The sequence below is a fragment of the Tachypleus tridentatus genome, chromosome 11 (assembly GCF_004210375.1).
Source record: "Tachypleus tridentatus isolate NWPU-2018 chromosome 11, ASM421037v1, whole genome shotgun sequence".
NCBI classification, from domain to species: domain Eukaryota; kingdom Metazoa; phylum Arthropoda; class Merostomata; order Xiphosura; family Limulidae; genus Tachypleus; species Tachypleus tridentatus.
The window spans coordinates 45,592,928-45,619,251 of NC_134835.1; the positions used below are offsets into that span (position 1 = coordinate 45,592,928).

Sequence of the window (26,324 nt, forward strand, 5' to 3'; positions counted from 1 at the left end):
CTCAATATAACTAGCTGGGTGCCTGTACCTTGGATAGAAACTACTTAAATTTATCATTAATGAAATGTTATCTTAGGACATGAAAAGTTGTTTCCTTTATATATATATAAAATTTTATAAAATGCCCATTAAAAACAGCAAAACAAGAAAATGTAAAATCTTAAATTTGAGTGTCTCCTCATGGACTCAACAATCCTTCGTACCAAATTTGGTGAAGATTCATCAACAGGAGTGAGGTAGTGGTAAAAACAAACAAAAAAATAAAACCTGCAAAATCACTCATAAAAACCTCAGTGTGCAAAATTGAAAATTTGTGTATATTTCCCCATGGACCTAATGAAACTTTATACCAATTTTGATGAAGATCCATTCACACCCTGCGAAGTATTTATATGGATATACAACATATATTTATATAGATAGCACCAGTGCATTAGATCTGTGTGCGACATATTCATGACATCATATCTGCACCTTGATAATGGAGAAAAATAAAGTTTTCTATGGCAGAAGACATAGGTGAAACAGGAAAATCATGACCCCTATTTCAAATATAAATGCACACAGATAAATATTTCATTAAGTTTGGGGTTTCACGTCAGGTGACAGAAAAAAGTTTTTCCAGTATCATATAAGGAAGAGTTCCATTGTAGTATGATTACATTTAATCTCTTGTTGAAGTATTGCATTCAATCATACACATTCCTCAGAAGCCACAGAAGCTAATTTTAAAAAGTACAAATCAATCTTTAAGTGTTTTTTTTGTCAAATTATTTCTTTGAACACATTATGTTACATGACAAACTTTTACACTGGAGTATACAGGGTAGTGACAAAAAATCCACACTTGAATAAATAGTTTAAAAAATTATAAGGTTTTGATTTTGGATTGGAGATGTTCCTCTTCCTACTGTCTGCAGTATGGTGATTCCCAGGAGATCTGGTGTTGGTTGTAGCTTTTACAGAGCACATTTTCTGGCTGGTGTACACCTGGAAATCCTCATCCTACCACAGATTGGAAGCACTATATCCATTGCCATCATGCTTGGTTCAGAGTTGTCATCCTGCTTGGGCTTTTCACTTTCCTATCATCTGTTGGAGGTTGGTTCCCAATGGCTCTGATGTTGGATGTGTTGGAAATGCAAGTTGCAGCAGATTTTGGCATGGAATCTCATCTTCACAACCAGTTCCTCCTTTAAGTGAAGAGGTTGGTGATTTTTTACCTACAAAATATCAAAAGTACCATTCAAGATACTGCCTGGTGTTGAATGAGGTCAAACTACAACTACTGACTGTCTCTCCCTAGTCACTCAACACTGCTGTCTGATTTGGCAGTCATTCATATTCTGGGATTCTTTTATATTTTTCCACTTTTTATGTTCCCAATACTATCTTAAAAGAATGAAGAGTATACCTAGATCAGATGTGGTGTGGTCTTCAACTGAGGTGTGATGTTTTCTCTTTGGGTGCTTCGTAAAAGGGGATAATTATTATCATTGGCCCCACACCAGTTCATTGTGAGATTCTATCTATTTTTCTGAGAGAAGATGTCATAATGGAAGTTAGCATTTTCCTACATTGAAAATGTGTTTCTGAAATATACTTTTAGTTACATTTCCCATCTGGTCTCCCCACTTCTGATGATGTGTGGTTTAGGTCTTGCAACCAGTCTTGAAGTGATTGACGTGTTAAGTTGTGAATAGGGCACTGGTTACAGTAGGAGTAGTTTCATGCTCCTATTGGTGGAGAGCTGCTGCGTGATCATTTACATGTGGATACACAGAAGTAGGGGGTAGAAGACTAGTAGTATGCATTGAAAATTTGCACTGATAGAGATAAGTATCTGTTGGAAATAAATTTTCAGTGTAGGAAAATGGTCATTTTTTTTCTATGCCTTGATATTTACTCTTTGTCAATTAGAATAAACCAAATTAAACGTTACATCACTCAGAAACATATTTTTATTTTATACAGAAAATTTCAAGTGCACCAGTTGATTTGTTTCCTACATAAATTATTAAGAAAGACATATTTGCTATGTTAAATAGGAAAAGCATAGATTTTTGTCAAAACATTTACTTGGCTAATGAAGTAATTGTATGTAAAATAAAACTCCAAACCTATGTAGTTAAACTTAGGTTTAATTATCTCATGCTAATTATTCATACTGACTGTTCATTGTAAGTTCTGTGTAAGTTATGAAATTAATGTATCTAATAAAGTAAGCTGTGATGTTTATTTGCATAATAAAAATGATGTGTTTTCTGTGAATGAATTTGCTTTGATAAGATTACATATTTAAGTATGTGTTTTCTTCTTTAACATCTTTTGTAATTGCTAAAACAAAATATTGAAACCTTTAATATTCCAAAATATGTTAAATCTGACAGATATTGTTTTACATTAATTACATAGAATCTTTGTTTCTTTTCAGGAAACCGAAGAAGAGCTACGGCGTATGCAACAAGAACAAGAATCATTTGTAATACAATACCAGGAGAGTTCGAAGCGTCAAGGTTAGTCTTAATTGTTTGAAAATGCATTTTTTAAATTGACATTATGTTGTGATAAAGCTATAAGCATGTTATAAAGAATAGCTTAAGTGCTGTATTTATATCAAACAGGATTGACAATGATACTGTATTTTAAAATAAAACTTTATTTGTGGTTAATAATATAATACAAAATCCAGAGAGTAATTTCTTAGATCTAAAATTCTAGATAGATGTTCTTACATGGTTATGTGTTTTTTATGGATTTTTGCCATATGAGACATATTTCATTTGTTTAGTATGCTATTCTTGTTTGTGTTTTAACATACGTAATACTTAAAATGCTGTAAGAGAAAGAATGTCTCGCATGCTGCAAAAGCAATAAAAGAGTTGTCTATGATTCTTTCACTGTGAAATTTTGTTTAGAATATATTTGTTTGTATTAACTCTGCATAATTTTAATTGCTTGTTATATGTTGAAGATCAAATTCGTGAGAAAACCAAGTCCAACTCGTCTTTGTTTATGTCTTGTATTGGTGTTATTGTTTTAAGCTGTTTTTTTTTCTTATTTTTCATTTAGATTAATGACTAGAACCTTCTTGAAAGTTTAGGACATTTGAGCAATATAAAATGTGATGCTAGAATAAGTGATGTTAGATTAGTGAGTTTGTTATTCAGTCTGTCTGTTGCCAGCCAATTATTCAGTTAAGTTTTGTGAATATTAAAATTATGTTTCAATGAAGAATTACAAATATAAAAATATGTCCTGGGTACAAGAGAAAATTAAAAATAAGTGACTATTTAGTGGCATTTGTGAACATTAGGCTAGTACAAGAGATTTGTAGAACTTGTAGTTAGAGATAAAACACTTTCATTAGCATTAAATGGAATGGGCTTTGTAATTTTTTTTAACCCAGTATTTCAAAAGATTTGTTCAACAGTATAAATCATCATAACACCATAATATGTCAATGCCCTCCTTTTTTTTTGCTTGTGTTAGTAAGGTTTACTCAAGTTGTTTATAGTATATAAACAGTAATGAGACTTATAAACAGCTCAAAGGAATGTACAGCAGTAATACTGAACATTTTTTTAAATTTAATTGGTTGTATGCCAGTATAGTTGAAATATCCTACTGCTAGGTATATACAAGTGTTGTCAGAAAAGTCAAGAAGGAAGCTTCAGTTTTTAGGATAATATGCTATGCTGCCTTTCAAGTACACATTGGTGATTTGAATATGTATAAGTAACTACAAGTGAACTATATGAATGGTTTGTTGCTTGCAATGATAATTTTTCCACTGAGAACTGTCGTAATGTTCACAGTTGATATTGCTGTTGTGTCAAACTGCAATGATCATCTTAGTCTCTGGATCAGTGTGTGGTTTGAAGTTAACAAGAGTGAACTTGTCAGAGTCTGAGAGATTTGTCTCTTGAAAGAATATAGTCATGAAAATTAAGAGATCATCTCATGGCACTATTTGATTCTCCTTATCTCATTAATATTGCAATAACTTATCATAATGTGAGCCTGGCCCACTTTCTACCCATTTATTGTTTACAAGTTTGAGGTTTAACTTAGTTTTCCCATTCTTTTCCTCTTATTACTAGTCAGCCAAGGTATTCCTAATGCTTTTGGGGTACCTGTATTAGTACCACTTTTAATGTATTATTGTTTGGAAGTAATACATTAACCACTTACTGCTCAGAACTCTTGTTTCTGGCCTTGTCTGCCCTAAAAGGAAGGTGAGGGATGGTGGGCCAGTAGCCTGTTAGAATGGACCTGCCATTCTTGAGTGGGTGCACACTGGTCACTAGAGAGTAAAGAAACTTTTCCATCATGGGAAAGCTTTGCTGGGTCAGGAATGTACTGTGATTTAACCATTCTTATAACTGGTATCTAAAACATTTTGGTGTTTCTACTCTCTAATGTGTACAGCATGGTTAAATGTCCTGTGTGCATGATAACCTCTTAATTTGTGCAGCTTGTGTGGCACTGTCTGATAGAGGTTACAGATGATAAGTTGTGTTGTTCAAGCACCTGTTTCAGTCATGATATCTTGTACATGTACTGAAACTAAACTAAAACTATCTAACATTTGATACATAAAATAAATCAAGTGGTGGCTCTTTAGCTGTGCTTACAGTTCAAGTCAAAATAACCCTAATTGTAATGAAAACTAAATACTATTTCTATAACACACAGTAACACTACTAATGCCTATACACATGGTAATATTGTATTCAGCAAAAAGAAACTAACTTTGTATTTGAAACTGAATCATGATAAACTGTACTAAAACCAACCTAGCTGGTAACTTCAGTGTATCTGAAGTAAACACATGGCACATTACTTACTTTTAATTTAGGAATTGGTAACTGTGTAACTAAACCTATATCTAATCATGTGGTAAATTAGTACTTATTATTAGAACTAAAAATTCCTTCACAATAACTTGTACACCTTATGTTTTTCTTTTTATTATTTGAAATGAGACTTGAATGAATTTTGATGTAGAATAAAAACTAACACTGATAGAGATTGTGATTGGTATACTAACTGTACACTTATCACACCTGATAACCTGTGTTGAATTAGTTAATAAATTGTTGAAATTGGTTGACAGTGTCATTCTGTTTCTGTAAATGGAAGATATTTCTGTAATCTCTACAGGCTTGATTTTTGTTTTGATAGGTGTAAAGAAGTATCTGTTAGTCTGAAACCTAAATTTATTTTGTACATAAACAGCACAAATTCAGCAGTTGACAAATCAGACCAATACCCAAACTAATCTAGAGATGCTTACTAAACTACAGAGAGACAAGGAGTTATTGGATGAGGCCTTGCGACAAAAGGCCTCTTCATTAGTCCAGCAAAGACAGGTAAGTGTATACTAATGGAAATACATTTAGCATTACATTTGCTAAATTAGCACATAATTCAGATACATTTATGTGAAATAATTATATAGGTTTAGGTTGTAGCCACTCAAACTCATTCATTTTGTAGTGTGTTTTGTGTGTGTCTGTAGTTCACCTAATGAACTAACATTCTCTACAAATGTTTTGTACATAAAACATAAGAATTATTAATAAAAAATTGTTTGTGAATTTATTTTAAGTAATCTGACTAGTCTAAGTGCAAGGTGATTTCCAAAACTGTACTACCTCATCTCACTGAAAACTGTATCAATCTTGGTCTGCCCTCTAAGTATTGTATTTAAAAAAATTGCTGCAGTGCACCAGTCCTTTTTCCTCATCAGTTTTGCACTATTTCAAAACATACTGATCATGTGACTACTCTCTACTAATTGTACTGCACCATCTATATGGCACAGCTAGCTCCCTCTACCATTTTGGAACAATCTTACCTTCACACCTTAGTCCATTCTCCATCCTTTAGTACCTCAGCTTTTCCAGTTATTTGCCTGTTCGTTTGATCAGGGTTTGTGTCAGCTGTTTCTAGTTCTAGGGCTGTTCTGTCAAATATCTTCCAACTCTCATATTTCTGGAAAGCTTTCTCTTTCCCTGTTACTTCCTTTCTTTTCTATGCCTTTTGTGTTGCCCATTCTACAAGTCCCTTTGTTTTTTATTTGAATTTTGTCCTTCATTCTCTCTCCAGTTTTTCCATCTGAACCCATTGCTATGTGTTTTTTGTACAACCTATTCCCTTATGTTTTTTCCTTCATCTATTTGCTTGAGGCTGTTGTTGTTCTGATATTTATACCACTGCTGTTTTATGTATTCTCTTCCATTCCTCTTATTCTCTATCCTGATTGGCCAGGCAGTTTAATTTTCATTCCTATTTTCTTACCTTCCTTTTCCCACCTGTACTCCCATTTGGTTCCTGTGATACTTCATTTTTTTGGTTGGTTCTCTGAGATGTTATGTGGCTCATATTTCCCCTTTTTATGTTTTCATTCTCATCTATTTGTTCCAGAGATTTCCTCTGTATTCCATGATCTGTTTTATATTGCACTTACTGGTTAGGTTTGACAACTGGTATGACTAACACATTCTGACTTGTCCACGGAAGGTTGCTGTTTACACAGTGTTTCTTTGTATCCATTTCATCATCTGTGTCTTTAGCTTCTCACATTCACTGGCCTTTGGTGGAGATCATTTAGGCTGGTATGAGGGCAATTCCCTATAAATTTTTTTCACATAAGTTGCACAACCTGGCAGTGTGTTCCTCAGATGGGCATCATTTTCCTTCTGTAGTAATTCTTCACATTTTTGTTTGCCTCTGACTGGGGGTTGAGGTATTACTTTTCCCATGTATTTTTAATTGATACATATCCTATTTCAGATTCCTGCATTGTTGTTGGTTCCTGATCATGTATGCTTCATATTATATTTCCACTAAATATGAATAATTTTGTAATGTTCACAGTTGAGATAAGGTGTTTCAGTAAAATCACTGGCAGCTTGTTCTCTGGTTTGCATTTTTTTTTTTTTTAAATAAAAGTTACTAGTTTCATTTATAAAGAACCATCATCTATGGACTTCATGACTAAAGCAGGTAGTGATTTCTACCTATCCCATCTGACCCATGATTCCTACAATCAGGGTTTATCTGCTTTTCAAATTTGGGAATTGTAGACACTTGTTGCACTGTCCTTTTTTTTTTTTTTTTTCAGACTCTCCAGTGAATACTCCTTCTAGTTGAGCACAGGAGTCCTAACCACTTTCAGTTCCTAATTGTTGGAGGTTTCCTCCTGAGTGAGTTTTAAAATTAAGTAAAGGTTTCTAGTCCATCTGTATCCAATCAGCGAGAAAAGGGTTATAGTTGTTATAATCCACTGAAGAATTTTTTGCCTGAATGAACCACACTTGGCATAATTCAACATAACCCATGATGTTTCCCCCAGGTGGACCATGCTTGGCCTAATACTGTTTATTTGAGGTGATTTCTATGGATGTTTTATTGTCCAGGTAGAGTGCATTTGTTGAACTCAAGTGCTTGCTCATAGTGATTTCACCAGATGGTTTTGCCCAGTTGGATTTGGTTTGCCAGAATCTGACATGTTTATTACTTTGGCAGGCTATGCTTTGTGTATTCAGATACATTTCATGGTCCTTAAACTCTCTGGCTCATTTTCTGGCACCATATTGTTACTCGTTATCACTTTGTTCAGTGATCATATTTCTTACCATGACATGGATGTATATGGAAAGCTAGTTATGATGACCATTGTGATTGCACTCATACCAGTACTATATTTCTTTCCTTATCCTACATTTCCAAGACGTTTCCCCTTGATGTTTTTGCGCAGGCAAACTGTACGTGTTGATCACTATATCTTATATAGCGTGTTTCCACTAGACTTTAGCCTGAATTGATGATAATTGATATAATCTAACATAATCCACAACAATCTTTCTTTGGCATATACACTGCTGGCCAAAATCTTAAGGCCAATGAACATAAAGAAAAAATATGCATTTTGCATTGTTAGACTCAACCACTTATTTGAGTAGAGCTTCGAAAGATGACAATAACAAAAGGGAAAATAAAAATAAAAGACTTTTTAGCATTTACTAGGGAAAATGTGAACACTATGAAATTAACCTAAATACAACCTTGTCAAAAGTTTAAGACCATACAAAAAAGAAGTCCTAAACAGGGTAGGAAATGCCCAACAAGAGGTCTCAGTAGTGAGTTGCACGGTTATCATTGTGAATAACTTCAAACATTCGCTTTGGCATGGTCGATATAAGCATTTGCAGAAGGCTGGCTGGAATGTTATTCCAAGTGGCAAAGATGGCTTCACGAAGAACATGCACTGTTTGGAATTGACGTCCATTTCTATAGACTTCCCTTGTCATCCACCTTAAAAACATTTTCAATGGGGTTCAGTTTGGGCGAACACGCTGGTTGGTACAAAAGAATCACGTTATTCGCCATGAAAAAATTCTTTGTCCTGTGGGCATTGTGGGTTGCAGCATTGTCCTGCTGAAAGGTCCATTCATTTCCACACAAGAGAGGGCTTTCAATCAATAAGGATGCTCTCTCCAACATGCCAATGTAGTCAGCTACTGTTTGATGCCCCTGTGTAACCTGAAACTCCATTATTCCATGGAAGGAGAAAGCACCCCAGATCATGATGGAATTTCCTCCATTGTGTCATGTAGAAAATATCTCTGGTGGGATATCCTTATCGTGCCAGTAACGTTGGAAGCAATCTGAACCATCCAGATTAAAGTTTTTCTCAACAGAGAACAAACCTTCATCCACTTTTGTACATCACATGTTTGGTACTTCTCAGCAGAGTTTAACCGAGCTGTTTAGTGGTGTGGAAGGAGGTATGGCCTTTTGAAGACGTTTATGGTTTTTAAAGCTTTTTCTAGATGCCGTTTTATTGTTCTTGAGCTGCATTCTGCATTTGTAAGGGCCTTAATCTGGTTTGACGATCGGCTTGTGTCTTGTTGGACAACCTATCAAATCCTCCTGCTCGACGCCAGCGAAATTTTCCTGGGCCAACCACTTGAAATTCTCGTTTCGTATTCCTCAGGAATTTTTTTACGTGTTTACCAATTAACGCTTTGTTTCAGTATGGTCTTAAACTTTTGACCAGCTAGTATTTAGGCTAATTTCATAGTGTTCACATTTTCCCTAGTAAATGGTAAAAAAAGTTTATTTTTATTTTCCCTTTTCTTATTTTCATCTTTCAAAGCTCTACTCAAATAAGTGGTTGAGTTTAACAATGCAAAATACATATTTTTTCTTTATGTTCATTGGCCTTAAGATTTTGACCAGCAGTGTATGTATAAGGGAAAGTTGTTGCATACACAAGACTTTTTCTGTTGGTCAATATAATACTGATTCATGTCATACTTATCCAGTACTGATTCAGTGCTGTACATTTATTTATTGTCTTCAGTAGTGTCTCTTAATTCAGTTCTGTCCCAATTGTGTTATGTTATTGATTGCTGGGTGGAGAACATTCTTCTAGAAGTACTGCTATATCCCACTGGCGTACTTTCTTTTTATATTCTAGCACACATGTTCTTTCAGTATGATCTCTTTTCTCTTGAGTTAAGATTGATGATCCTCCACTGGAAGTTAAAATTTCTTACTCTAAAAATATATTTCTGATAGATACTTCTTCCCACCCTTCCTCCCGTCTGAGATGCTGGTGTTTATGGTTTGTGTCTGCCAATTCAAAATAGTAAGGATTATTCAAGAATAGTAGGGGAAGTTAAATGTGCCAGTGGAGAGTGGTAATGTGATCAGTACTTGCTGTGAAATGGCACAAAACTGAGATATAAACGCTGGTGAGTTGTATGGAAATTTTTTAGCAATGCCTGGAGGACAGGCCATGATTAAGATAGCTTTGATTGAGAGATTTAAGTACCCATTGGAAATACATTTTTAGACTAAGAAAATATTAACTTTCTTGTGAGGAATAATAATAATTTTTATATCTTATAGCTTTTAAATTTCATTTTAATCTTTAGAACCTCCTAAATGAATACCAAATGTTTTTCAGTAAAAAAAAATATTTATTCTAAACAACCTCAGAGTTATAACAGTTTACATCTGTTTGCATTTAATTTTATTATTTTATTGGTCTTCAACTGTCTTACTATTGGAATTTTTCTATGCATGTGTCATGAGTTTTTAGTGAGATACATTCAATATTTAATTAGAACTATTTTCTTATCATGGTATGTGAAGCAATTTGGTGTAAAAATGTAGATAATAATCCAGATCTTAATAGTGTGCAAGTTTTAAGCTCTTAGTTTTACAAGGCAATATTTAAAAAAAACGACAAACAATTTTATCTAATAGGAGAACTGATATTTTTTCTTCAGGCATCCCTTCTCTATCAAGAAGCATAAAATTTAACATAAATTTCCCATTATGATGTCATTATCACTCAGGCAATGCATAATTTTTATAGCCATAAATCTTATTCAGTTATAGAATCATCAAATAGAAAATCAGACCTCTCTTGCAATCCCTTTGTGTCACATTCTATCTCCACAGAAATTGTCATTAGCTCTCTCTAATGTTTAATACTGCTTCATGTATGACAAGTAGAAAACAAGTTTTTAATATATCAAGTGAATTATGTTACATTGTTTACTATAGAGAAAATTATCTGTTTCACTTTCAGTTCAAGCTTTATTCCCATAAGAAATATGGAGGAGCTTAGATAAATTTTTAAAAGTGCCTATTGCATGGTTAGAAGGTCAGAAAAATTGTCATAGTTATGGGATGTTGCCTGATTTTTGCATGCTATTATTCTTTGTTCTTAGGTGCAGTACAAAAGTATTTATTGTAGTAGTACCATTAGTATTAAAAAGTAGGTTTAAGTGTCATTGATAGTCAAAATCAAAAAAGATGATGACACAGGCAGAACTTTATTTCTTGTTTTTGTACAAGTTCTTTTATTTATTATCATAAACATAACTTAAATAAAAAATTCAGAAAATTTTTATGTTAGATAAGGTAAAATAAAGAATAATAATTTGTTCATGAGTTATGTTTACAAGCAGATCATGTATTATGGAATTCAGTAGTGTGAGTTGAATGTTTCATTTACAACTTGTGTGACATGAATAGTAGTTAAATGCAATTCAAAAGGCAATAAAACAAATTTAAGTATAAACAAATGTATACTGTCATGAGTTTAAAGCTGTTTAGGATAAAAAATCAGTGATGATGAGGTAACCCACTTGTAGAGAAAAATATGTATGTAAAAACGGCTGGTTTGGGTTGAAAAAATTTTTATGTGGAGGAGCGAACAACATTTTGATTTTCTTCTGTCATTGTCAGGTTCACAAAGAAAGAAAGAGGTAATTGATTGATAGCTGATCACATGTTTGAAGGGGGTTGTGTAACAGTGTAGGAATGTAGAGGGCATGCTTAGATGTTTGATTTTGTATATATATAATCACACATTTTCGAACACTGCAAATCAAATAAAAACAACATAACCATAGAGAACACCTAAATAAAGAAACAAATATAAACAATCACAAAATTAAAGAAGCCTTAGTTATACAATAACTCATACCCAAAATAAACCAATATAAAGGAACACTTTTATACTTATATTAATAAACATAATCAAACATCTCAGCATACCCTGTACATTCCTACACTCAATTACACAACCCCCTTCAAACATGTGGTCAGCTATCAGTCAATTACCTCTCTTTCTTTGTGAACCTGACGATGACCGAAGAAGGTCGAAAAGCTGTTCGCTCCTATTCATAAAAATTTTTTCAACCAAAACCAGCTGTTTTTACATATACAGGATAAAAAATGTTTCAAGTTACAATCTGAAGTCATTCTATAAAGAAAAAATGGTTAACTTAGGTAAATTTCAACTTTTTTTTTATGGCTACAAGATGAGTCAAATTGACTGACCTTGCATAGGGTAGACAAAATAACAGATAAAATTTAGTTTGATTGAAAAAGTTAGAACTTTATTTAGAAAGTTTTATAGATTATGCAAATGAAAATCACTTTGCACTTAGAATAGTACAAAAAAAACAGACATGTATTCGTGGACAATTCTTTGGAAAAAATACTTTATTAAAAAAATTAGATTTTTCATTGTCAAATTGTCATTGGTAATTTTTACTGAAATTCTGCCAAGTGTTTGCACTGTATTAAAAGTTAATTGTGTGGAAATTATAAATCGTATTCCATGGCTACAAAACCTGTAGCCATAGTTAAAGTATGTCTGATTCCTAAGCTTGTATAACAAATCCATAAATTACCTGGCAAGTTCATAGCTCTAGTTACATTAAAGTAATGAATTGCATAACATCCAAGGAACTCAATTCTGTACATCTCTAAGAAATTATATTTAATTTTTCATTGTGTATTTTTCCTATCTAACCTAATAGGTTTCTAATTTTTACATTTAAGTTACTTTTGTAGTAGTAGCTAAAAATATGCATAAATGGTAAGAAATTTGGTCCTCACTTCTGGCCACTCTTGGCTTGTAATAAAACATGACCCTTTTATTTTTTGTACATTGATAATACTATGCAAAATTTTTATTTCTAATATGCAAGTAAGAACCCAAACTATTACCATTACAAAAATATATTGATCTGAAACTGTTATAATTTAATTGGCTTTGTATCTGAACCTAGTTTAGGTGTTCTTGGAAAGAGCAAAATTCAAAGTAATCAAAACCTACCATGAGAATGAGCTAGCCTTAACTGAAAATTAGTGAATTGAAATCTTTCTCTTAATTATAAATACTCTTTATTTAAATACAGTAAACTCTCCTACAATACAGGTTCATCCAACACGGATTCACTTATACATGCAAAAATAAAAGCAACCAATTATCTACCAAATATGCAAAATTCGATTATGTGCAATTAGTTCACTATACAAACATAGGAAGATGCTTTAGATCATTATAACTCTCTCAATATGGGTTTGGTCAATTTAACTGACCACATCTCCTGTGTGTTTATTTAAAATCTTTGTAGATTTACTTTCAGTATAGTGTGTATATCCTCATAAAATTTGGCAGTCTTTCAGTTAACATTATGTCTTTCACATACAAAATTATCATGTTTTTAGTGAAGTATTTTTAATACGTTAAAATAAATATTTGTCCATGAATATATTGATTCTTTATTTTGAATAGTCCATGTACAAAATAATTTACATATTAAGTTTAAAAATACTTTTTGTTTTCTCAAAAATCTCGATTATATTTTACCTGTTATTTTCTTCACTATATCTATATGAAATTGGTCAACTTGACCAACTTTGTAATCAACTAAAATATCTAATTTACTTTTTTTAGAATGATTTCAAATTGTAACTTGAATATACATTCATTAATCATAAGTAGCTTTAAGCTTGTAACAATATACATCTGTTTATAATTGCATTTTATAATTAATCAATGCTCTGAAAAACATAGACTAATAACTTTCAAAAAAAAGTAGACAATTTCCCCTAACTCCAATCAGTCATCTCCTGCTGGAACAGCACTAAGTCTATGGATTAACAATGCTAAAATTAGGGGTTTGATTCCCCTCAGAGGACATAGCAGATAGCCCAGTGTGGCTTTGTTATAAGAAAGAATACATACTATTTGTTAACATTCCTCTGGGAATAAACCGTATATTGTAAATAAAATTGATATCTATCTATTCAGAACATAACATGGTAAAATACATCATTTGATAGATGCAAACATTGACTTTCTATTATTAAATATCAGAGAGAAATATTGACAAATCCTGAAAGAGAGGATGTGACAGGTGGGTGTGGCAGAAGGGGTCTGATTTTATATTTGATAACTTTGTAACACATTAAGAGACAAGAATAAGCAACATTTGCCTGTTGTTTGGTGGTGAAATAAAAAAGGCTTGGATATCAAGGATGTTATTCAACAACTAGTTGTAAAATCATTTTATGCATGAGGTTAAAGAATACCTGGTAAAAAAGAACCTCAGCTTTAAGGTTCTTCTAGTTTTGGATAATGCTCCTGTCCATGACACTGCAATTCAGCCATCCTAATGTGGAAATAATATTTTTACATCCATTCTACAACTGATGGACTAAGGAGTAATAATGATATTCAAGTCTTACTATTTGTGGAATGTCTGCTGATGTGCAGTCCAAGCTATAGCCTCCAGTGCTTTCAAAAGCTTAAACAAATTTTGTAAAGCTTATAACATTCAAGACGATATCAATACCACCAAAATGCCATGCAACAAGGTGAAGGAGTCTGCCATGAATACGTGTTGGCATCATTTTTGGCCTGAACTCATGAACAGTTTTAAAGGCTTTAAGACAGTTGAGAAGGAAGTTGCCAGCATTGTGAGACTTTCTAAAGAAGTTGGGGGTGAGGGCTTTGGTAATATGAGGGATGAGTATGATGTTGAGCTGGTGGAATCCAATTATCAAGAGCCAACAAAGGAAGAACTTGAAACACTGAGCCTCCAACAACAGTGATAGTGAGGAAGGTGTTGAAGAGACAAAACCTGCTAAAGCTGTGTTTGATATCTTGTGCAAGGCAGAAATGGCTGTAGACATGGATTCTATAATGAAGAGAAGCATTAAACTTCAGACAGGATTTAACAACATTCAAGAAATTTTGAAAGATATGCAGAGGAAGGAGAGAGCTGAAAATTACTGACTTTATGAAGCCCAAGTGAGCTGATATAACACCTTCTGACCTCATCCCATCAGTTTCTACATGTGCATCATTGAAGTTTAAGGCTGAATTTTTTGATGATCTATCAACCTTAAAGTGACTTCTAAAAGGTTATTATATGTTAAAAAAGTACTTTATTTTTGTCATTATTTTGTTTTTAGTTAATCATGAATATCAGTGGTATTATTATTAATGTTTTATGTTAGTTTAGTTTATATTAGCATATTAAATATTGTAATATTTTTATTAGTATTTTGTGTTTCGTAGTTTATATTACCATTATCATCATAAGTTACATTTCATCAATGAGAGGTCTTCATCATTCATACATAAGTGTTACAATAAAATGCAGTAATGTATTATTTAATTTAACCCTTTTGCAGCAAGCTTAGTAAAGTATACATGAGTTTGTCTCACATTTTCATATGTTAAGAATTTGCACTAAAAAACTAGATTTTTAACAGAAGATTTGTTTGTAAAAATAGTCTGTTTCATTACTAGTCTGTGTGCAATGTAATTTAATGTTATGATTAAGGAAACTATTCTTTGTTCCAAAAATCTCAAATACTATTTATGTAAGGTCTAAAACTTCCTAAATAGATTCTAAACTTTTGTTTTCAGTGAGACTTTATATTTTGTTATGTTGTATACTCTAACTAGGTGAGGTCTGTCACTTGTCCTGCTTCATAACTGTCATAAAAAAAGAAAAATTTCAGAAATAATTATAAATTATGCTTTTTCAGTGCTAGAATGATGACATATTATAACATGAAAATACAAACACTTAGTCTAAGTAGTTTGAAGTCTCATAATGTCATGTATATATATAATTATTATTATTATATTGACCTTCCAGTCATGTCTAGCTAATGTTACATAACTTGAATTGACATGGTGCACATGCATTTATGTTATGTGTCCAGTAATGTCAAACTGACCTTTAGTCTTCCCTGTCTTGACTGTGTTTTAGTGGACTAGTATTTGTAATATACAGTAACATTTCAATTATTATACATTATATATCTATATAGACTGTTACTATTTAGGAATAAGGTATGAAAGTTATTTTTATTAAAATATAGAACAAAAAAATCGAGAAGTAAAGCAATTAATTATCTTTTCTTGCTATGAACTTTGAATTCTGTTGCTGCTGCTGGATATAGGTTGCTAAACCTTTTAAAATTTCCCACATGAAGGATTTCAAACAATTTTTGTTCATTAAATTTTGTATATACAGTTGAATAACTATACTGATACCATAGAATTTCATTGTAATGAAGCTGAGTACCTAAGATGTATTTAGATTTAAAAAAAAAAACTGAAACTTTGAGAAGATTAAAGGCACAACCTAGCTTCATGAAATCTTGGCATGAAAGAATGTTGTAGCCTTTTTGCAGTTTAAAATGGTTGAAAACCACACTTGGGACATTGTAAGCTGTTGATTGGTTATTCACATATCATGTATTGAAGTAAGTGTATACAAGGGAATGTTTCAAAAAATGGGAAGAGTTGAACAAGGCCATCATGTTTGATTCAGTACATAAGCCATATCTCAGCAAAAGGAAAAAATGTGACATTCTTATTTCATATTCTAATTTGTCAGTATTAGTAATATGAGTTCTTAATTTGGACAAAACTATAGATGTAGTATTTTGACAGTATAAACATGTACTTTTAAACAGTGCTGCATTTAACATATCACATGAATCACAAAAATCTATATTCAGATATATCTTTTTAATATTTGCTTTTAAATTAAGAAATTAATGTATATTAAAATCTGAATTATAATATATAATTTGATTCCAACCTTATTGACATCAATTCATGATATAGTCATTCAATCAGATTTTGAATGCAAGTCAACAAATGAGATGACATGGCCTTTGCCTCATAACTGTACTTGAAAGGGTTAACATATTCATTTAGAAATGCAGGATATCACAAGTGAATGCTACTATGTTTATGGTTTCATATTTTTAGTTTGCATACAATACTGTATAGGTAGGGCTTTTTATTTATTTGTAAAAACGAAATCCTTACATAAATAAGCATTTATTGGAGATTTAATGCATCTGTTTTCACATATCCCTGTTAAACCTCTGAGCTATTGAGTTCCTCCAACATGGATTGGTTCAACACAGCTTGCTCAAGGAATGTATCCCCTCTGTTGGAGAAGGGCCCACTGTGTTTCCTTTTTAAAGTTAGATTAAAACTTTCATAATATTAAAGTTTGATTTATTAGTTATGTTTTAATGTGAAAGTTGTGTTGTGTGTGTGTGTGTGTATAGGTAATAAAATAGTGTAAAAGGCTACATGCACTTTGACCCCACTTGTATAGTAATTAATTGTGTTTGTGAACAGTATCTTCCCAAATTTTACACATGAAGAGTATATACATATGTTTTTTTGGTCTCTGAATGTACATGCACTAGCTGATTTACTCAGTTTTTGTCTTCAAACATTATATGGATTTTATGTATATCACTTGAAAATAATCTTGTTAATACTCAATAGTACATGTTATTAGTGAAAGTTATAGATCTGTAAAATATTTCTGCATTTGCAAGTATCATTAATTATACCATATGTTAACCTGTGAGCATCCCTTATATTTGATAATGAATGATGGAAATGAAACATACATGATAAAAACATGCAAACATTCTGGCTAACTTATTTTTATGAGACAGTGATTAATAATATCTTAGTTTAACATGAATCTGAAGGTACTGAAACCTTAGAAAATAAATATTGAGTATAAATTTTAACATATATTTTATTTCAAATTCCTTTATGAAACAATGAAATATTCATTATATTGTAATATTCAGTATTAAATTTCATTAGTCAAAAACAGATGATGGTAAAGAAAGCAGAGATCTTTTGTTAAGAAGCCTCGTGCTCCACTACTGAGCTGTTCAAGAGTATAAGACCACTCCCGTTAACTTTCTCTTATAAAGCTTTTCATTATGACTATGATGCTCTGTACTACGTTATGATAGGTACAAAGACCAAATCACTGAATCATACTCGTACCAGCCTTTTTGCTTAAAAACTTTAGGACAAAACTACTTAATATTTCTTTTCATTTCAGTTAGGAATCATCAAAGGTGCTCTGCATTGCAATTAATCCATGTAATGTAGAAAGTACTTCTAATTTTTCATTTCATAAGTTTGTATTAAGAAAGTATGTCAAAAACTATGATATATAATAAATACTTTTTCAAACTAAGGACATTATTTTTATTAGTATTTTGTCTTTATTTACACATAAATATCAAAGTGTTATTAAATTTATGGTCTTTTGATAACCAACAGAAGAACGATTTTTTATGCCATCAAATGTTATGCATAGAACTTAAACTTTTTACTGTTGAAATTATTTTTGAAAAGCACGTAAGCCACGATGTTTTGGTGTTTGTTTTTTTTTTAATTCTGTTTAATCTAAAACATTTTATAATTACATAATCATATAAGGCAAAAATGACTGAATTTGTATCAACTCATTACTGAGTTTTACAACTTACATCAATTTTTTTGACTCAAAATATTTGGATTTTTTCAGTTAAGTATGTATAAAAAGCAAACTTTATACAACATGTTAATGTTTTCACAAGTTTGACTTAACATTTGATGACTAGATTCTATATTTTTACAATTTATATACCCCTAAGGCTGTTACTTGGGTATAATGACATTATCCTCACATATGTAAGTACACATTGGCTTATTTCTAATTTTATGTCTGAAGAAAATCAGCTAAAGCTAATTTAATTTTTAATATGTTTGTATTAAGTATTTTAATATAATATTAAGAATATGCAATTTTTACTCTTAATTTACACATTAAGGTGTAGTAGAGAAATATTTCTTAAATTGCTAATAGCATCTAAAAGGTTGTAAAATGACTTTTTTATTTATTCATCCTTTCAGGTTCTTGCTGACAGACACAAAGATACGTTGTTGCAGGTGCATTCCTTACAGACTCGCGTTCTGGATGATGAGCTTATTAAGTGGAAAAGAAACCAGCAGTTGGCTGGGAATGGAGCAGTATTCGATAATAACCTTGACCAAATTCAAGAATGGTTAATGAATATTAAATCTTTCTCAAATGACAGGAGTGTATTTTAATTAGATATTTAAATTATGTGACATTTGTTTTTATTTCTGCTGAGTTTTTATGTTTATTAACTTCTGTATACAATACATTGGAAATTTATTTTAAAAATCATTTTCTTGTTTTTACAGTTTTTCTAACACTTATCAGGTTGCACAGAAAGTAATGAACAAATTGGACATCAGAATTTACATCACATTTACTTATTCTATAATATGATAATTACATAAGCCATCTTTATCATGACTATCAGAAATGAAAGAAAATATCAGATTTTATGAGTTTTTTTTACTTAACATAATTAGATTGTTTTTTGTTATGTAATATTTTGTATACAGTAACACTATAAATCCCCCCCACACCCTTTTTCCATCTTATTGAGATTTTTGACTGGCCACTTAAGAACAATAACAATAACCTGTTTTCAAATGTTTAATTCTTTATTTCTTTACAGTAAGTTAACATTTACATGGCTGGTACAGAAATAAAAGTCAAACAAGTTAAAGATTTACCCTATAAAATCAAAAGATGAAATACTGGTTTATAAGTTAAAATGCCATTTCTTTGTTATTGAATTCATTACTTTGAAAATCAGGAAATTTTCGTTGAGGAAGTTTCTCGCTTTAAAAGAGTGCCACAAATAAATAGCCTATGATTGGCTAGGGCTACTTGCATAAAGCAATGGTACTTACATAAAAAGGGTTAAGTAAATTATATCAAACAATTTTGGATACACAAAACAGCATTTTATGAAACTGACTATTACAATGTGTACAAAGTGCTGGTGGAACGGCAATTATCAGAACTAAATATTTACATTGTTTAACTCTTCCTAGGAGTGTGATGCCATGTAAAACTGATTATTACAGGGAAGAGTGAGTAATGCCCCTTTTTCATGCAAAATATTAATACACTCAAGTTATGAATTTGTATTCATTGCCTTCAGATGTAGTAAGTGAAATAATACAACTCTTTAGTATGTATACAGAAGAAAGGGAAATTTGTGACAAATAGATTGAAAGGAAGAAAGTAATTTCAAGAGCTTGAAAATTACAAAAATAAATGTGAAAATGTGTGTGTTACAGTTCTTGGCATTATCAACTTCAAACATTTACAGTTTTCAATCTACTGAGCTGAAAAGAAGCAACAACCTTTTGAAAAGCTCGTAGCTTTTTTGGGTTTGTTTGACAAGTTGCATGAGGAGATGAAAAATTTTGTGTCTTCCAGTAGCTCAGTAATAATTATCACTCAGGGACTAAACATTGAACTTAGAACAAGCATCTTGTTTTTATTAAAATCTTAAATCAAAAGAAAATATGAAGTCTGAACATTTTACTTATTTTATAGAAAATTTGAGGAGATGTATGGAATTTTGGAAAACTAGTTATTTTAACCCTGTAGAATCCATGATATTAAGATTGTTTAAACACATATTTAGTTCAGTAGTTTAGTGCATTTTGAAACTTAAAACTAATTCAAAAATATTTTGGTTCCATAGGTGTGAGTATCTTGTAGAAATAATCTGGCAGAATAGGCAACAAATCAAGAGAGTGGAAATGCTCTGCACTCAGCTGCCCATTAACTCCTCTATGGGGAATATTTTGGAAAAGTTCCATTCGTTAAATTCAGAAATCACAGGTCTTCTTTCCTCCCTTGTTACAAGGTATTTTAGTATATATTTGTCTTTTTAAAGATTTAAAGAACTGATAATGAAAAACCTTATGTTTTAAGTTTCACTAAATTTTAACATTAACTGTAATAAGTTTTCAAAATTTTAAGCTGTGCATTTGAAGAGGTTATGGCATTATAATTTTAAATATAAATATATTAGTTACATATAATTAATGTTAAAAACTATCTATCTTATAACTTATTAACCCAAACTAATACAACAATAGTATTTATATCCTGAGAAGACAGAAAAGATAGTATTTGTAAAGTATTATATACATGATAGTTTTATGAACATAATAGACAGTTGAAAATGAACCATTAAATGTATTTATAACCAATTAATTCACGACTTGGTTTCTTGGAAGAGACAGGTAATTAATGTTGTACTGTGTATGAAAATATAAAAATGTACTGTGGATATAATATCAACTTTAAATATACTGCTTAATCACTAAAGCTGTATTGAACAGAAATGCTACAGATAAATATGTATATATGTTTTAATGAGACCAAAAGTTTATTAAGTAGCCCCTGCTAGTACAGTGGTAAGTCTACAGTTTTGCAGTGCTAAAATTAGGGGTTCAACACACTTATTAAGTAGTGTAGAAAAATTGTCTTGTTTACAAAATGATAACACATAATTGTATAGAACACTAATAAAGGTGATTATCATTGGAGGCTTTATAAAAATATTCCACTACTTACACAATGGAATATACTCTCAATGTACAAGACAGAGTACATGAATTATTAATTTTCTTATTTGTTTATTATCACGTTTTGTGACATCAGATGTGTTCTTTAAGTCTGTACAAATGTTTTCCTCATTTAAAATCCATATTGTTTGTTTTTGTATGAAATGTATTGTTTCTATGACAACTTTTTTTCTGAATATTTGGCAAGATTTTTTTTTTGTTTTCATTATTACAAGAAGATGTTGGTTTATTTTTCTTTTATTATGCACCTGGGCTTTGAGAAAAAATTAGTTTAATCATTGTAAGGAGAGTATATTTTTAATCCACTTATATGTACATTCCTGAAAATTATAAAATTAATTTATTTTACAACAGATGTAACAAAACCTTTGGCTATTCTTTATGATGATTTTAATCTCAAGTCTTTTTATGTATTACATAACATTTTAATTTACTAGCTAGAGTACACATCCACTGGAGGGGTGAAATAAAAACTTGTTTGTAACAAAGGATAGGAAACTGTTTGTTTTTTCTTTTCTTTTTGCCTAAAATTAAAAGAGCAATAAAAATACATAAATTTTCCAGTACTGAAAAGAAAGAAATATTATTTTCAAGAATTTTAATAGTCATGGTTACATAGCTGATTCTACTTCTTAGAGATATAAAACATTGATGGTTTTTCTAAAATAGTTATGAAATTAGATAGAGAAGTCAACCCCAATGTCATCTTGTTTCATTGAGTCAAGTCTGGTGCTCATTGATCAAGAAATGTGGAAATGTGTAAGGAACAGATATACAGACACACATATTGATGTTTATTTATCTAAATTTATTTTCTATCCTGATTTTAAAAACTATTGATTTTCCTACTTAGCACATTTGTTATTGAAAAGTTGCCTCCTCAAGTAATGAAGACCAACACCAGGTTTACTGCTACTGTGAGATTGCTGGTTGGAGGCAAACTCAATGTTCACATGACTCCACCACAAGTCAAAGTCACTATTATAAGGTATATCAGATTTGTTAAAATTTTTTTTCTTCTTAAGTACTAAAATATACATAAAAATATTTAAAAAACTGTACGTGATTTGTTATAGATGAAGGCTGTTATAAAAGAATTAATTTCAACTAAAAACATTGTAACTGAAAACTCAAAGTTTTGAATGTTTTTCTTATATTTCTTGAATGTACACTTTTTTCAGTTGTCTTTAAAAACAGAACAAAATATAATGGGTAACGTGCTAGAAATAGTATGCAATTTATATAATTTTAATAAAATTATAATTTTTCATGGCATATTATTGGTCAAAATGTTATTTCATAAGTTATTAAATAATTAATTAGTGTTCAAATATATTTTAAATTCTTTTATGTTTTAATCATATTTCTTACAGTGAAGCACAAGCAAATTCACTTCTGAAAAATAAAGTGGGCATGACGTAAGTTGATTGTTTTTTTCTACAGTTTTTTTATACTGATGCAGCAATAACAGTTACTTAATATAAAAATTTTTCAGTAAATCGTAATTCTAAAATGCAAAATTTGAAAGATTCATCCAGTTATTAACTATACTGCTTATGTAAAATAGTGGGTATAAATTTTTTGGTTCCTTTCTCTTGCTGTATTAGTTAATCACTTGTTTGGCACCAGTGAAGCGTACATGAGTATATTTTGTATTTTAAAATGTATACTAAAAAGGTTTTACTCCAAAAATATGAAGTTCTTCTTTAGGTATTAGAATTAATCTTTCAGAGTAATGTACTAATCTTAAAAATAATAACACTTAACTAGTCATTGTTCTCATCAAGTGTCTTCCTTTTTCTGAGCAGCTTGTATTGTAAACTGTACTTGCACCATTTTTTTCATGGAGTAATGGCTTTTTTTATATATATATATGTATTTTAAATACAGTAAGTTTCAGTTTAGTTCCAATTAAAGTTTACTATAATCAGCTTACAGTGTTTTTATTGCATATGATCTTTCTTGTAAACTATTAGCATGTAGTTATTTACATTTATGGCTAATATAATAATCTTGTAATTTAATGTATAAATGAATTAATATTTTGAAATTACTGAGTTTCAAATAAATTGTGAAATTTTATTTGTTGTTATCTTCACCTTTTATAATCAGTGAAACAGTATTTTAAAATTCTGTTTGTAACTTTGTCACTTGTTTCATGGAAACTTAATTGCACTTGATGAGGACATTGCTCAAGGTTATATGCTGTCTTTAGAACTACATCTTTTATTATCATAGTGCTCACTCTGATAGTCAAGATTATTCATTAGTAGCTGCAGTACTCGTCTGTTAGATGGATGAAATAAAAACTCATTTTAAATGAAGAATAGAAAATTGTGCTTCTGTTGTTGTTTTTTTTCTTAATACAATAAACGTTGGCCCAGCATGGCCCAGTGGGTTTGGCATTCGAGTCATAATCTGAGAGTCGCAGGTTCGAATCCCTGTCCCACCAAATATTCTTGCCTTTTCAGCCATGGGGGTATTATAATGTGACAGTCAATTCCCCTATTCGTTGGTAAAAGAGTAGCCCAAGAGTTGGTGGTGGGTGGTAATGACTAGCTGCCTTCCCTCTAGTCTTTCATTGCTAAATTAGAGACGGCTAGTGCAGATAGCCCTCGAGTAGCTTTGCGCAAGATTCAAAAAACAAACAAACAAACAGTAAACATTAAATGTGCAATAAAAATATGTAAAGGTATCAATAATGAAAATAAAGACATACTATTGTCTAAAATTCTAACAATAGTGATCACATAGTTCTTTGTAATGCTGAGAGATGTATACAACATGACCTACCCCATTTCATCCTGTATCACCATGTGAAGTTTGTTGATGATTGAAAAAGAAATATGAAAACGTATAAGGAACAGGTATGCACACACATGTATTGATATTTATTTATATAGGTTACCTCACACGTCAGGTTGCATGATGACATGCTTCTTTAAAGGATGAAAAGTTCAGTCTTGGATATCACATCCTAAGAAATTGTTCACAGATCATCCACTAAACATTGGCTTATGAGACCATGCTTAAGCATACCGAATGCACAAAATCTGTATTGTGTACAGATAGTATTTTAATTCTGTTATAGCTTGTAGAGATACTACTGTGACTTAATTCTTTATCTTGATGAAACCATATCTTTCTAAGTATTGGCTATACAGTGCAAGAACATTTGCTGTACATTCACCTGTATTGTACTTATGAAAAATATCTAAAGAGTTTGCAAGAATCATGAAGCTCAACATGAAAGAAAGTTCTTTTCACATCATGATTGGAAATAGACTGTTTCCTGTCACAGTACCATTCAACTGTACCTAGTCATGTTCAATATTGAAGCATACTTTCATCTCTTGTGTGAAGTTTTCTGTAATTTTTGTTTCTGTCACTATTGTATCTGGGAAGCAGTGTTTACACTTTTGGCTTTAGCTAGCATCTTTACATGGAAGCAAAAACCAGAAGTGCCTTAGGTGCTTCCCTCGGTACACTAAGGAATTATCTCTTTACTGTTGATTGTGATATATGAAATTTGCTGACAGTTGCTGTTTTTGGTTTGTAGGGTAACTAAATAACAAATCTGCAAAATTTGTATATAGTATCAGCAGTTCTGCATGTTGTGAGATGCTGTGTTGATAGTTTCTGTATCTTTGTAGGTGTTCTGTACATCAGTTGTTCACTGTGTTATAAATAAGTGTATTTTAAATTGGTTTCTCAAGGACAAGAACAACTGTGATATATTTCTCCAACCATAAATGTTTTCTTGCAAAAAAATTTGAACACAGTGTGCCATATAATTTGGGTAAATGTGAGGTTTTGTCTGAAGAATGAAACATTATTTTTACACACAAAAAAGTATAAGATAATATAAGCCGTTCTGAATTCTGATAAATGACAAGCCTTGACAAATATGTTATCTGTTTAAAAGTGAGATGTGTTTTGTTCAAATGTATTCAAAATGACACTTTAATATACTACTAACAAGAATATTTATTAAACTTTACATTGGTGTATTCATTCCCTCGCAGCTTCTTTGTTAATGCTATATCTGTTCTCCAGCAGATTCCATTTTGATCATTGAGAGCCTGATATACAAAATTCTGTCACCCATATGTGGTATAATAAACTAAGTATCACTACAAAAGTAATTTTTGCATTTTTGGTGTGTGTTAATGTAGATTTTGTAGAACATATTTCCAAATATTAATCAAAATTGAAACTTGTATGTAGTCTTTATTCAGCTGTATCTCACCCACCCTTGGTAATTAGTAGAAATCAGAAGGTTGAGAGTTTGTGCTTTGAAGATTTTTGTGATTCTGTAGCTTTACATAAGTCTACATATGTTATTATTGCATTGTAGATGGCCAGGAATTCACAATGAACCAAAGATGTAGGTGCCACTGCATTATATGCAAATCATTTTCATAAAATGAGATTAATCATCTGTATTCTATTTCACAAAAGTTTAGGAAATTTGACTCAATATAATAACAATTAATCTAGATTGTCCATTTTGTGTGATCTCAAAACTGTTTATTATTAATAACTGTTATTATATTGTGACTCCAGTGTCATGGTTCAGATTCATAGAATTTTGGAATCAATATACTTTTAAATGGTTATATATGAATTAACTCTTTTTTTGTAAATATTAAATTATAAGTTTGAAGAACAAAACCTTATGAAGGTATTTATTGATACAATGTGTTTCTAGTGAAGCAAGTGGGGAAATACTTAATAATACAGGCACTATGGAATATCACCACGCCACACGTCAGCTCAGTGTCAGTTTCAGAAACATGGTAAGTTTTGCATATTGCCGACTGTATTTCTGAAGTGATTGGAATACTACATTTATTGCCATATTTAGGTAATAGAAAACAAATGTTATAGTATTTAACTTTCATAATGTTAGAAAAACACATAGGTTCAAGAAGTCTTGATAAAAATGAATAAAAATCCTTTAATCTGAGCCCTTTAAAACATTGACCTTTCTTCTTCAGGAATTCCCAGTTTGCCCCTGAAGATTTCCACCTTTCAAAAGCAATTGGGTTGTAGGGTTTTTATTTATTTCTATAGTATGTAACTCAATAGACAAATGACTAGTGCCTCATTTAATTTTATTTTGAAACACTGTAATCATTCATTTCCCAAAGTTCAAGTCTACGTATAT

General features: G+C 31.1%; 1 protein-coding gene across 4 annotated transcripts in view; it reads left to right on the forward strand.

Annotated features, from left to right (window-relative positions):
- The window catches only part of LOC143232079 (signal transducer and activator of transcription 5A-like), an 87,275-nt gene that overhangs the window by 22,948 nt on the left and 38,003 nt on the right, over nucleotides 1–26,324 (forward strand). For all 4 annotated transcript variants that reach the window (XM_076467138.1, XM_076467139.1, XM_076467140.1 and 1 more), the window contains exons 6-12: nucleotides 2,435–2,516; nucleotides 5,242–5,375; nucleotides 18,581–18,732; nucleotides 20,263–20,427; nucleotides 22,008–22,142; nucleotides 22,528–22,572; nucleotides 25,866–25,953. In XM_076467138.1, coding sequence (XP_076323253.1) covers nucleotides 2,435–2,516; nucleotides 5,242–5,375; nucleotides 18,581–18,732; nucleotides 20,263–20,427; nucleotides 22,008–22,142; nucleotides 22,528–22,572; nucleotides 25,866–25,953 — 801 coding nt within the window. The remainder of the gene's footprint in view (nucleotides 1–2,434; nucleotides 2,517–5,241; nucleotides 5,376–18,580; nucleotides 18,733–20,262; nucleotides 20,428–22,007; nucleotides 22,143–22,527; nucleotides 22,573–25,865; nucleotides 25,954–26,324) is intronic.